The following is a 13,770-nucleotide window of genomic DNA, read 5'->3' as shown; positions in this document are numbered from 1 at the left end:
AAGAGACCTGAGGATGGCTTCAGACCAGTGGTGATGTTCCCTCTTCCTGTCAGGCCCACTGCGTTTTCATGTGTATATGAGTCATTTTGATGAGAAGGGAGGTCTGTTAAGACAAGGAGCGATTGGATCTCTTTCATTTCTTTACTTTCTCCAGAGGCATCCACCCTTAACTGTTGGGCCTCTGATCTCCTGGTCTGTTGCTTTGATGTCAGCATGGGCTCACTAGCAACCCTGCAGAGAAAGAATAACACTAACAGGCTGTGTTTATCAAGCCGTACTCCTCTGCATGCCCTGACACGGGCGCTAACATTTTAAAAATGTTTGGATTTCAAAGATCAGGTATTTGCAAGTAGGCAGGTTGTTGAAATGTCCATCATTACCAGGATTTCTTTTTTTAAATTGTAATTCAAACTGAAAAAGTGTCATCTGCTAGCACGTCGTGACATCTGATTTCTGAATGTCAGTTGTACTGATTCTCTTCACACTTCACATATAAGTGTTTTTTCTGGTAGCTATTAGTTTGACCAGGGAACCTGTGGTGGTATCTGCAGAAGGATCTTTCTCTTATATCTGGAGGTGGTAGCAGAATTCAACATGTATTGTAGCTGCTTAGATAAGGCTTGACCCTCCTCCCCAGCTGACACTCTGCCTCCTGGTTCCTGACTGAGCCGGACCTTAGCAGGAGGCCCAGAGGTCAGGTCTAGCCTTCCTCTATCCTAACCCCCCTCTGGGTGCCCACTTACCCTGTGTGTAGGGGGTCCCTCCTGCCTGCCACTCAGACTAACAGAAACCTTGACTTGTTGTCTGTGCCTCTGTTGGGATCTTCTGGATATATCAGGTCTTAGTTTTTCATGATCTCTCACTCTCTTTGTTTCCAGCGTATCTATTTTTTCACATTTCCTACTGTCATGTTTAGTCAACAGCTGACTTGACATGCCTGCAAGGGAAACAACCCCCTTCTGTATTCCTGCAGTCTTCCCCTCCTTTCCCAGTCCTCCCACCCCCCTACCCTGTCCTGTGCCCTGCCGTGGCATTGAAGGGATCAGTTTACCTAACAGCAGCTGAGGCAGCCTTCATTTGTTCCAGAGCTTCCCTCTGAAAAGGCATTTTTGCCTCTGGAGAATAACCCACTGCCCATGGTGACATTGAGAGCTTAATTGCGCTACTTCCAGATTTGACTGTTTTATACTTTTGTGGCAGTTTGAACTCAGTGTACCCTTGGCCTGCAGGCCTTGTCAGTCTTTAAGGAATCAACTCTCCATGGGTGGGAAGCTGGGTCTGTAATATGCTCGATTAGTGAAGTTATAATGTTGTTTCACTGTAATGTGTTCAACACCTCACATAGTGAAAATGTCATAAGATGTCACAATCGAACATCATCTAAAAAAACGCGAGTTTTCAGTTGTGTCATCTCTAAAGAAAAGGACCTTTTAGAGTAATGGAAAGTAAACAAATGTGTGAATAACGAGAAACAAATCTACATCCTATTATTTGGTCATCTTGATTCTTTAGAACCTTGATGAGGTATTTATTATTCCTCCTCTTCTGTTTACCGTTTCCCAGCTCTCAGTGATGGGGAAAAGAATGCTTACACAGTGCAGCTTCGCCGCAGAGGCCCTAACTGAAGTGAAGCGTGCATATTTCTCTCTTTCTCTCATCTCTTTGACAGTTTTGTGTCGACCTCACTGTGGGAAGTTGGCTTCTCTGTCAGTGCGTCTACTTCTCAAATTATGCAAATTTTAAAAACAAATCTTTATGATTTAACCACACAGTTAATCTGGGGCTCGCTGACATGAAACAGTGTCATAACCAGGAAATGGGTGTTGATTGTACGGTGTGTGTATGAACAATATAAAAAGCTTCTAACTTGCCTGACAGCTGTGACTAAGTGTTTTCAGTGGAGTGTGTGTTGATGAAGTATGCTGGCATGGAGTAGCTTTATGTGTTTTGTTTTCACACATTCAGTCTTTTCATTAATCAAGATAAGGATTGACTCCACTGACACACTCTGCCATGCTGATCCCTGTTCAAATGGGAAACACATGCATTTTCTCTCTTTATGACTGTCCTCACTTCTTTCTGTCAGCTTTCTAACAACCTTTAGTGCCACTTCCTTATTTCAATCACGGTCCTGAAATCTTTCATACCTTTTCTTTCTTTCATTTCTTCCATCCTCTGGTGTAGGCCGTCAGCTGTGAGTTTAAATATGAGGTATTTAACTATCACACATTGTAGTTATAGAGTCATAGAGCTGTAGCTATAGTATCTGTTTTGATAGTTGTTAGTTTTTCTCTTGTTTATTCTCCCAATTACTTACTCATGGTTTAAGACTTTTATTAGCCTTACCCTTTCCCATTTAATGAAAATATTTAAAATACAACTGTGAGACGAATAAAAAAAGAGCTTCCTTAAACTAGGTAATTAGAACAACACTTACTGAACCTTCAACAAACAGAATAGAGACGTGAACTGTGCTCGTCGTCTTGTTTGGTAATCATTTTTGATATTGTACACAGAGAGAAAGGTGTAGTAATGTGCAAAAATCTGATTTTGAGCTTTACAGATTACAGCTCCAATTCCAAAAAAGCTGGGACAAGGTTCAAAATGTTGATTGAAGTACATTTGTTTACAAATCATAGACACCCTATGTTTCTTTGATTGTAGTGCATGAAACAATACCACAAATTTGAATTGAAAATTTGTATAATTTCATTTCTTTGATAAAAACCAATCTTTGATTTGGAATTTGATGCCTGTGAAGGATTTTAAAAAACCTCAGAAAGAGGAGTGTTAACAATGTGTTAGATCAGAGCAGCATTCTGTATACATCTGTGGTTTGCATCTCTTCTTTAAGTCTGTAGGATGAGATATCTTTGGTTTTAATAACAGAGGTATTCACATTTTGATTTGTCAAAATACAGTCCTGCCTCGGTCCATCTCAAACAGGCCAAAGCCACGACAAGTTGCTAGCCTCGCTGGATTTATTTACCTCTTTGGATGACTGTGTTTTAACATGATGGACTTTTTTCACAGACAGTGTCATTTAGGAAAAAATTGATCTCCACTACAGAGCCATTTCTGTTTTGAACATATTGCTGCCTAGAGCCTGAAGATCATGTTCATTCAGTGCTGATTTTTGAACCTTGTCCAGATACTTTGAATGTTTTAATGTTAAACACTACAAATGATGACTTTGCTCACGCAGTCTCTCACAAAGTGGTGAACCTCTCCCCATCTTTCTTCCTGAGAGATTAAAACCCAGTTATGTTAATAACCTTTTATTAACCCCATTAATTTAGAAATGTTGCTCTAGGTGTGTGTTTAAACAGTTTTTTTTCAGTTGTTTGTTGTTTCTGTCCAACTGTTTTGAAACTAATTAAAAGGCATGCAGTTACATAAACAGGAAAAATTCTTAGATGCAGCAAGATATGTTTTGCAAATTACCCTAAAAAGAGATGGTTCCTCTTTGCACCCTTTTCAGTGAGAGTTAAATGATTTTAAAACCATCAACTTCAGCTTTTTGTTAGGGTTTTTTTTTTACAGTCCCAACTTTTTAAGGAATTGAGGTTTCAGTACAGGTGTAATCAGGGATCTGTGGTGACTAAAAATGCCATCAAAAACATCAGAAGTGTTTTGTTTAGTTTTAGTAAAAAATGTTTTGCCCTTGTCCACTAAATTTAGTTTTGTATTAAGTCTAGTGTACTGCTGTGGTTCACGTGCAGAATAAGACCACTTGAGTAAAAATATATATATATTTTTAAAGAAGGTTAAGCAGTAAAAGTGGTAACTGAAAGGCAAACAGGATCAACTTCAACATAGGGACCTTAAGAATGTAAAAGGCTTACAGTTATCAAAACATACAACAAAAAGATTAGCTACTGACATGAGGGCCACATCAGTCTGTGGTTTTACAGAAAATCATCTACACACCAAAGTCACAGAGTTACTTTGATCTGTCTTGAACTGAATGACAGTCAAAGGGAAGCTCAACACCAGTCCTCCGTAACTGTGTGAAAAACTCTGCAGTATCTCCACCGCCTGTTCTTACTGGTGTTCCTGTTTGTTTTTTCATCAGGATGACCATGAGAGTGGCTCCAGCTCCACCAGTCGCAGTGTTTCAGACAGCTCCAAGGCTGTAGCCAAGCCTCGCCGCCTCCAACAGGCTGCCCCCAGCGACCCGGACCTGCCCCCAGGTGAGTGATGGCTGTGGGGTTAGAGAGGCTATTCCACCTCCCTGGTAAGAAAAAAAGACCACCAAAGCAGGCACAGCTTCAGCGGGGGAGAACACAGTCTTAAAGAGTGACTAAGATCATACCTTTACTGACTCTACAGAGAAACCTTTTTGATTTTTCTCTCCCTTCTCTAAAAATGTTAGAGGGACAAACCAGGTCCTGGATCCTAAACCTCTGACCTGTTAGGTTTCCAAAAGCCTGCAGAAGTAGTCGCCAGATTTGAATGTGGAAAGTTGTTGTTTACACTGATAGCTCTATTCTCTTCCTAAGAAGACAGATAGCACTGCTGTAAATTAGTCAGAGAGTGTGGAGGATGTGTCTGTGATAAATCACATCGTAGAGGTTCTTATCAACAAGGCCACTTGACCACATGCCTCCCACAGAGCCGTGGAATCCATTTCTGCCCCACTCCGGTCGTGATGGGCAACTCACCAAAATCAGGATTTTAATCTTCTGTTGTTTTTCTTTATTAGAGCTGGATTACTCACCCATTTTTATGTATTTATGACATTTTGTTTCTCAGTTCTCTAAATATACCTCATGTAGACTTCTATGCTCAGAGTAAGCGTTCAAAATATTGGTCATTCAGTTTTTTCCAATAATAATATATGATTCAATTTGATTTTTTTCCACCAGAACAAAACACACTTTTCCTTTAGTAAGATGATCATGAAAATGGGTACAAACACTAACTAACAAAAAAATTCAGCTCAGATCAACATGATTCCTCAGAAGGTGAAAGAAATTGTCAGAAGTACAGATAAGTCAAAGGTTACTGTTCTGGATGAGGAAAGTCCTTATAAGACGATGCTGGAGAGATCAGACCCAAGATAGTTCAGTTAGGCCTTAAGTATTCAAAAGAAAGGTGTGAACACTGGCCTTTGACAGATTGGCATGTATCCCTGATCCTTTGTTATGACATACTTTGTCTTGCACTAAGGTGAGAAAGTTGTATAACCTTTACCAGCTACAGAAGATCTATCAGGGGTGGTTAAAAATATTGGTTAAATTGATGCACCAAAATATTGCCTCGCCCAATTCAATATCGATTCAGCAATTCTTCTGAATCGATTCATTTCCTGGCAAATGGGGGGAGTGTGTGTGTTATTCACGTTGTGTGGACCACAAGAGACCAAACAACAAAAAAATGTCAGCCAAAGCAACAGCAGCAGCATAAAGCCTGCTCCTTCAGCTTTAAAGTCTGATGTTTGGGTTGTTTTATTGCTCCAACAGGTGAGGTGACATATCACATATGCTCACATTAGGCATGAAAATCGATAATGAAAGCATTTAAATCAACACAGAATCAAATAGCAACCTAAAGAATCAAAATCGAATCAAATCGTGAGGTTCTTAGGATTACCCAGCCCTAACTTCTTGAAATACTTTTTTTCGTAACTTATCATATTTTAGGTTATGAAACAAAAAGAGTTTAACCCCTTGTTACCAAACGTATCATATTTAATACATGAGTTCCAAAAAACTCTATCTCATAAACATGATAAACACTTTCCTTAAAAAAACCTGTTACAACTGAAAAAATGATAGTAGTTACCCTATTTAAGGATTATCACTCCACTACAGGCAGCTGAAGTTGTGTTTGACCCTTTCCAAAATGGCTGCTCTCATGAACTCATCCACTCACTATTTTTTAGGAAAACATTGCTAATTTTCAAGAAGTTGTGGAAAGAATAGTATATAGTTTGTTACTCGTTTTAAAAAAAATATTTTCTGCATTGAAAGAATGCATTTTTACTAAAACTTAACCAAAAAGTTGCCAAACACGCCCTATTTGTCAAACAAGATTTGAATAATATATCATGAACAAAATGATAGAGCACAGTTTTTTTGTGGGTTTTGTTGAAAGGGTCAGTAAAAATCTCAGTTCCAAAAAGATTCGATTTTCTGGCCATTCTTTGATGGGTCAGACTTTATAGGGTTCAGGGCATGACTGACTTGACTGACAGATGGGCATATTTTGAGTCTAGCATCAGCGCTCATGTGTTTTATGACCCATGGGTTTGATAAAAAAACAAAAGAGTGAATGAAAAGTTTTCAGGTAAAAAGGTTTAAGACAAAGGTAAAGTGGATCCCTCCAAAAAAAAACAAAAAAAAAACAAACTAGGTATGGCTTTATGGGAGAAAAAGAATGCCAGTAGACTAAAGACAGGTGGGGGTCTTCAGCTTTAGGTCATATTTTAACACCCAACAGGAAAGGTTTTCTTCTGGAGCGCTGTTATGGACCAGTGTATGAACTTTTACTTCTGGCTGGTTGTATCTGGGGGGGGATCCATTTCCAGGCCTGCCGTTATGAGATCATATCTCTCCCCAGCTGTTAAAGCAGGGTGCCTCACACCCCAGCCTCTCCCGTGGGCCTGCCTCAAACAGATCCTCAAGGTGTGAGTGAGCGTGCAAATCTGTGTGTGTGTCCGCCTGTGTTTAAGTGTGTGCCTGTTTTCAGTCTAGCTTTGTACAAATCACTGTTCCAGCAGTGGACAGGGGTTTTACCTATTACAGACTGTAGAGACAAGTCCGAGGTCAAAGGTCCCAGCACCTCAATAACGCAGATAAACAGATGGATGGTGTCATTTCAGCCCTGCTTATTAAAGGGTAGAGGTGAAAGTTAGATGAAATGAAAGTAACTTGCTGTGACTCAGACAGGATATTTTCTTAAGAATCAGATACAAAACAAACCTATCAGCAGTCTTAAATGTACTTAAAGGATGTTTGTTAAAAGGGAGGTGATAGTGCTGCATTTCATGGTAGTGCAAACCAGTGTTTGGATATTTATTCATTAAACTCATGAGTTCCTTATGTTGGACTTGTTATAGTCAAGTGGTATGGATACAGATATGTCCTGATTACCTGCTGAGTGTTGAGGGTGTCTTATATGAAAAAATTGATTCACATAAGTATCAAGATTTTTTAGTTATATGATTTTTATTTTTTTTACAATATATTTTTTCATATTTAAATCCTTCATTTAAGTCTTTCTGTGCTCCATATCATGTACTTCTGCACTTACATTCACTATTTTGACTGTATTAGTGTGGTCACAGTAGGGAGAAACGCAGTGCACTTTGATTTCTCAGCTCAATTTCTATTTCAGTTCGATTTCCCAAAATGGCCAAAAATCAGTGTGAAACACTGGACACTTCTTACACTCAATGATCACGGTATTGTCTACATAGAGAAAAGGGCAGGAACAGATCAAACAATGGTGTATGGATATAATCAGCGAAAAGTAGACAAATACCTGTGAACGGTTGTGAAATCCAATTCAAGTGCAAAGCCGCAGTGCTTGATTTGGGGCAACATGACGCTGTAAGATTTTGCTCAGTGTTCCAGTAAGTGCAGTGTGCACACATTTCATGCACTCATGGTAGTATGGGATTAGGGATAAATCTTAAGTTTGTAAATTGGGTTGGAAAAAAAGTTACTCCTCCAGTAGATGGCGAAATGTTTCTCTTCGACTATCTAGTAACGTGATGTCAGAGTCCCTGATGTGCATTTTTGGGGAAAATGGGGATCCTGATGTAGTCTGTAGACATCATCAAGGTCATTCAACTTTTTCACATGGTCTGGTGTTAAAGGGGCTGTGAGGAGTCTGAAAGTGATCTTGAAAAAGTCTCCCTGCTAGATATATGCCTGATCATAATCCACACTTTAAAATGAGATTATCAGTGCCAATATTGGTTATTTCAAATGCTACTTCGTAGCTTCTTAGTAGCTTCCTGGTCGGGTTGAACAAGACTGGATTGATTTACAGCATGTGTAAGTCTCTATGACAACACTACGCCGGCTGACAAAGTTTAGTAGTGAGAAGAGAGATCTGTGTTTTTCTCTGTTGAAAATTATTTCCTTGATTAATTTTGTAGTGATGGTGGACACTGGAGCCTAACTGTCAGACAGAAAAAGGACAGAAGAGCAGAAGAAAGATAAACAGGAGAGAGATAGAGCATGAGCTAAAGGCCAAAACATGAGCTAAAAGCTAAAAGAGCTAACACACAGTACGCAACGTTTGGTTGTTGTCACATTTCAAACAACAGCTCTACTGTGCTGCACTGATAAATACCTTACCTTGTTGCTTTTTAAACTTTAAAAAAAGTTGACTTGAACAAAGAAAAACAGTTCCAAAACAAACACACGCCTGGTTAAAAGTCACATTTTCACAACAGTGTGCATGAGACCCTGGGCTAGAAGGTGATGGAAACAGATCCTCCTCATAGCATCTTAAAAGAAGCAAACTAAAAATTGCAAAAATCAGAAACAAACAAAAGTTGCAATTTAAATTGAATCAGCAGCACAAAAAACGTAAAAGAATCAAATTGTGAGAAAAGCATATTGTCCCAGCCATAGTGTTTTATAAGATCTGCTTCAATAGAGTTGTTATCAGAGCTGTCAAAATCATGCACCCAAGTAAAACTGTATCAAGTGAGTTAGGTAACTACTGAGTAGAGTAAATATGTTTGTGTGGGGCCTTGCACCATGGTAAATATGAGCATACTTGAACTGCTTTAAGTGTCCAAGAGTTGTGTATTCATGCATGCTTTATGAGCATGTTTTAAGTAGATTGAGACTTGTATGGAAAGTAATGCAAACACTCCTGACATAAATCTGTGGTCCAGTGCTCCTGCAGTCCTGGTACTGGGCCCATGCTCAGAGAATAAATACGGCAGCTGTTCTGGCATTAACTGGAAAATGCTATTTATGGATAAAGAATAGCCCATAACGGTAAAGGCTGGACCTTTTGTTCTGGAGGACTGCTGTAATTTTTTTTCCAGCTGGAGCTTAGCCACAGAGCGGCTAACACAATTAAGTGGCTTACATTGGTGGTGATAGTTACCGGGTTAGAGAGTGCTATCTAACACATTGGTCAAGAATCTGGCAACTGCAGAGAGCATAGCACATGTTTAACATCATTTTCACAGTCGTCAAACAGTTGAGGTACTCCTTGTGTGATGGATGGGGGCACTGTTAGCCTAAAAAGACCTTTGTGGATGTATCAATAGATAATCAATCAAAACAACAAAGCTTCTCTGTTGTTACTGTTTCCTGAGAGGGTACAAGTAAATATGAACCATGTTCACAGGTTTTTCATTCCTGGTATGACCTGTTATACTATAGAATAACACAGCAGCAACAATTAATGGTGTTTTCAGTCTGTTTGACTTCTCCGTCCCTCTCTAAAGCTTTTTACCGGCAGGGCTGATCAGCGCTAATACTTTCCATTAACAGGAAAGTAGTGAGCATTGACAGTGTAGTGTTTCTTTCCTGTACTGCACAGTACAGAGCACTTGACCTGTTCTGAGATCACATAAAGGAGCCGGGTTTTCCAGTCATTTTATGGTTGAACTGTTTTAAGTAGGCTCTTTCCCTGTGGGCTGCAGCACAGGTGTTGGCTGTGTCAATTGTTTACAGAAGTTAAGAGCGGTGCGATGCCTGGCAGAGGGACAGAATATGGTGGTGGACTTGGTGCAAGGGAAGAAGTATGAGTGTAACAAGCATAAGAGAGTGTGAGAGGGGAGGAGAGTCACCCTGACATGAGTAAATTAGATCCAGAGAAGGAAACAGCAGGGGGTAAAGTGCTGGTTTTACTGCCCAGGCTGCAGGTGCTGCAGCTTTCCAACTGACCCCATAACCACAGACACACACACACACACACGCACACACAGATATGCGCTCACAGCAACATTCATGTACGTAAGAAAGCAGCCAGGCACACACTCAGACTTAGTCCAGCACATGCAGTTATGCAAAATCTTGCACTGATGTCATGAACACACACCGTGTTTATGAGTTGACTTTATATTGTGTCGTCCTCTCTTTCTGCCACCCTGATTGGTCCAGCAGCTGACCCACAGCCTATTGTCACGTAGATGTGCTGTTGCATTGTTGGGCCAGTGTGCAAACAGAAAGTTTAGTTCATCAATACATATAAAAACTTTCATCAACAGACATTTTTGATGGAGGAGCAGCACAGCACTTGGGGACAAATAACAAGTCATGTCCTGTAGTTTATAAAACACAGACCGGAAGTGGTTGGTAGTTTAAAACCTACTGAGTTCTAGATTTACTCTTAAAGCATCTCAACCCTAGTTTAATATAATCTGGTAAAGTCTGTGCTGATACAGCCTCTTTTATGTCTTTCTGAATATTTTCCATTTGTCGTCATTTCCTGCTCTGACATGTCTCTCATCTTTTCGCTTTGTGTTTTTTAGGGTATGTGCAGAGCCTGATACGGCGCGTAGTGAACAACGTGAATATCGTGGTTAACAACCTGATCCTGAAATATGTGGAGGATGATATCGTGCTGTCAGTCAACATCACCGCAGCAGAATGTTACACTGTGGATGATATGTGGGAGAGGGCCTTCATGGACATCACAGGTGAGCAATGGCTGATTATGTTCCTTCATGTTCCAATTAGCAAATTAATCAGCAAGACAGGGACAAACAGAAGTCAAATTTAAACACAGCATTTGTGTAGATACTGAATGCTGGGTGCAAGATTCCTGAATAGTGGCACAGGTAAAAAGTATATCTCCAGTTGGATGACAATGATGGAACTTTAAACTAATGATGCAAACAATGCAGATCTGTGGCACCATGCTAGCTGGTAATGAAAACAACAAAGTGTAGATATCATGAAGGACAGTAGTCCCTCAAACTGGGTTTCCATCAGAAGATGAATGGGAAAAAAACAGCTGTGTAGGTGAATATAAGAGCCAATGAAGCCATTTGTGAAAAGATACTGTCAAGGCTATGGTCCTCTGATCCTATGCCCAAGGACATTTGACACATGGAGCTGGGATTGAACCCCTGACCTTCTGATTTAGAGATGATTTATTAAGAAATATCTAAAAGTGCTCCTACAGCTTGATCTTGAACAAGTTATGTTTTATCAATAACAAGCTGATGTTGAAAAACAAACAATTACAAAGTTAAAAGTTATTAAAAAAATTGTTTAATATTAAGCACCATGTCTGAGGGTTCTCCCTTTACTGTCATATGTTCAGAACAGCGGCTTTTAGAGTAGATGAACCTTTGAACCATAATAATATGGAAGATATATCAAATGTGTTAAGCATGTCTCTCCTGTCTGAGGCAACAGTCCCTGTTGATTTTAAATAAAACTGCTTTTATTTCACTTAAATTCTGGGCGCCCTTTTCTGACGACATAACAATGTTTCTGATACCAGCACTGTTTGGAAAAGTGATATTGCTGTGATATATCTGTTTTGATATTGACTACCTGTCCCATCTCATGTTAAAAATAATTTAAAAACAAATTAACACAAAAGATATGTTTATTAATTACTAGAACAAAATGTTACATTACAAGAACATGTCTCATTAGTGTTGAGCTGCCAACCTTGAACTAGTTTAATACTTTTTTTAAGATGTCTGTACTGTTGTCTTTGTACCTCTGCAGCTCCAGAGCTGGTCCTAAGGAAAGTGATCAACTTTGCTGACTGTACGGTGTGTTTGGACAAAAGGAATGCTAGTGGCAAGATTGAGTTTTATCAGGACCCACTGCTGTACAAATGCTCTTTTAGAACACGCCTCCACTTTACCTACGACAACATCAATTCAAAGATCCCGGCCGTCATCAAGGTAAGACGCTTTACATCTTAGCAAAGACGTAAAAGACACAATAGTCCCTAAGATTAAGCTGTTCGGGGAATAATTCAGGTTAATCTAGTGGCACAATGACTTCGCCACAGATACACAAAAGTACACAAAAATTCAGTTACAGCTGAGTGGGTTAATGACTCAGGTCAGTTCCACAGCACCGAACGGGCATAAGTTGAATCTGTTGTAGTTGTTGGATGCCCCAGGTGATGCTGTCCTGTTTTATACACCACCATCACATTATGTTGTCCCCAGCGAGGACTCCCAAGGGAGTAGGCCCTAAGTCATTTCCCACCTGAGCGTGCAGTATTACAAATCAAGGTTTTGAAGCTTAAGACATCCCTCACTCTATCCCTCTGTCTTTGTGTAGATCCAGACCATGGTTGAGAGCCTGAAGTTGTCCATCACTGATCAGCAGCTGCCCATGTTTATCCGCATTTTGGAGCTGATCATTTCCCTTTACTATGGGGAAATAGCGGGAAACACAGAAAGGGAAGGAGAAGATGTCGGTGGACATGTGAGTGATGCTGGAGCAATCTTATCCGGTAAGTGGATTCTCTTAGAGGGGACATATGTTTTTGCTGCATTTTCTCATCTCAGGTTTGACCTTTATTTTTTAGATCTCAGGTCTAGAGCAGGGATTCCTGTTAGACTTTCTTTTTTGATACTTTTTGGACTTTTACTCCTTTGTTGTGAGAGGATAGAAAAGAGAACACAGCACAAAATCAGGAGAGAGACTGAAGAATAAATATGGGAAAGAGACTTCAGCCTTGAAGCCTATCAATCCATAGCACGGTGGGAACATGAAATGACCATACCATCAGTCTTTCAGGGACATTTCTCACATATATAAAATGTGCTTCGTATTTGCACAGAAAGCTTTTTGGATGTTGGTCTTGATGAGTACCAAAAGTTAAGTTTTGACAAGGTCTGTCCAAGTGTTCCAGCTCAGCCTTTTACATCACTCATATCTGCTAAAATGATATTCAAACAAGGTGCCAAAGTTGTCTATCGAAAAAAATACATTTTTTTGGGATATTTCTGAGAACAATTTCTTTTAAACTTGACTTTGTAGATTTTACTTGTTTGAACTTGGCAACTAATGTTAACTTTAAATTTTGCATCACTAAATTATAATGATGGTGCAGTTGTACTCTTTACAGTTCTACAGTTTCACTTAGACACTTTTGTCCAAAGCGACATACAACACAAGCAACATTTAGACAGAAGGAAAACCTTAGTGTGACAAAGTGCTACACGTTATTCTGCTGCAGGTGCTGCCATTAAGTGCAACAGGAAGTGAAGTAGTGGGTTTTTTTGTAGATGTAGAATAATGTGTCCATAACCAATCACAATTAACGGCTGCAACAATATAGTTCAAACTTCAACAACACTCATTGCACATTCCATTTGGGAACAACAGAGGAGAAGAGTCTGGCCAGAGATTCAGAGCCACGCAGGGCTGGGAGCACCAGGCGTCTTTCACAAGCAGAGCGTAGTTGGCCAGAAGGAGTGTAGACCTGGATGAGGGACCCCAGGTAGGCAGGAGCCGTTCTTGTTGGTTTGTAAGCCAGAAGAAGAGCATTGGCTTTGATTGGATCTGCCACTGGAAGCCCTACATTCTGATGAAACTGCTCTGCTTTAGTTGGAAGTTTTACAGTCATACCATTATTAAGACAATGTCACAAAAACAATAAACCAAATGTCAAATTACAAAGAAGGATGTGACTTTTTCCCCATACATCATTTTTTTCCTCTTGAAGTCTTACACACACACACACACACACACACACTCACTCTCACAGATATCCCTTTAAAAGAAACACCACATTCCCCACCTCTCCCCAGCTTCCCATCCTTATCTTAGGCAGATAGCTGAGCCTGGAGTTCCAGTCCTGCTGAGC

At 39.9% G+C, this 13,770-nt stretch overlaps 1 protein-coding gene across 3 annotated transcripts in view; it reads left to right on the top strand.

The window, feature by feature from the left end:
* Nucleotides 1–13,770, top strand: part of vps13b (vacuolar protein sorting 13 homolog B) — a 411,975-nt gene that overhangs the window by 16,102 nt on the left and 382,103 nt on the right. For all 3 annotated transcript variants that reach the window (XM_074682783.1, XM_074682782.1, XM_074682784.1), the window contains 4 exons: nucleotides 4,076–4,193; nucleotides 10,454–10,621; nucleotides 11,667–11,848; nucleotides 12,237–12,411. In XM_074682783.1, coding sequence (XP_074538884.1) covers nucleotides 4,076–4,193; nucleotides 10,454–10,621; nucleotides 11,667–11,848; nucleotides 12,237–12,411 — 643 coding nt within the window. The remainder of the gene's footprint in view (nucleotides 1–4,075; nucleotides 4,194–10,453; nucleotides 10,622–11,666; nucleotides 11,849–12,236; nucleotides 12,412–13,770) is intronic.

This window comes from Halichoeres trimaculatus, unplaced genomic scaffold (genome assembly GCF_033239565.1).
Source record: "Halichoeres trimaculatus isolate MK-OKI-2021-1 unplaced genomic scaffold, fHalTri1.1 fHalTri1_scaffold_12, whole genome shotgun sequence".
NCBI lineage: Eukaryota > Metazoa > Chordata > Actinopteri > Labriformes > Labridae > Halichoeres > Halichoeres trimaculatus.
The sequence above is the reverse complement of the archived record's forward strand: the minus strand, read 5'-3'. Positions and strand labels throughout refer to the sequence as shown.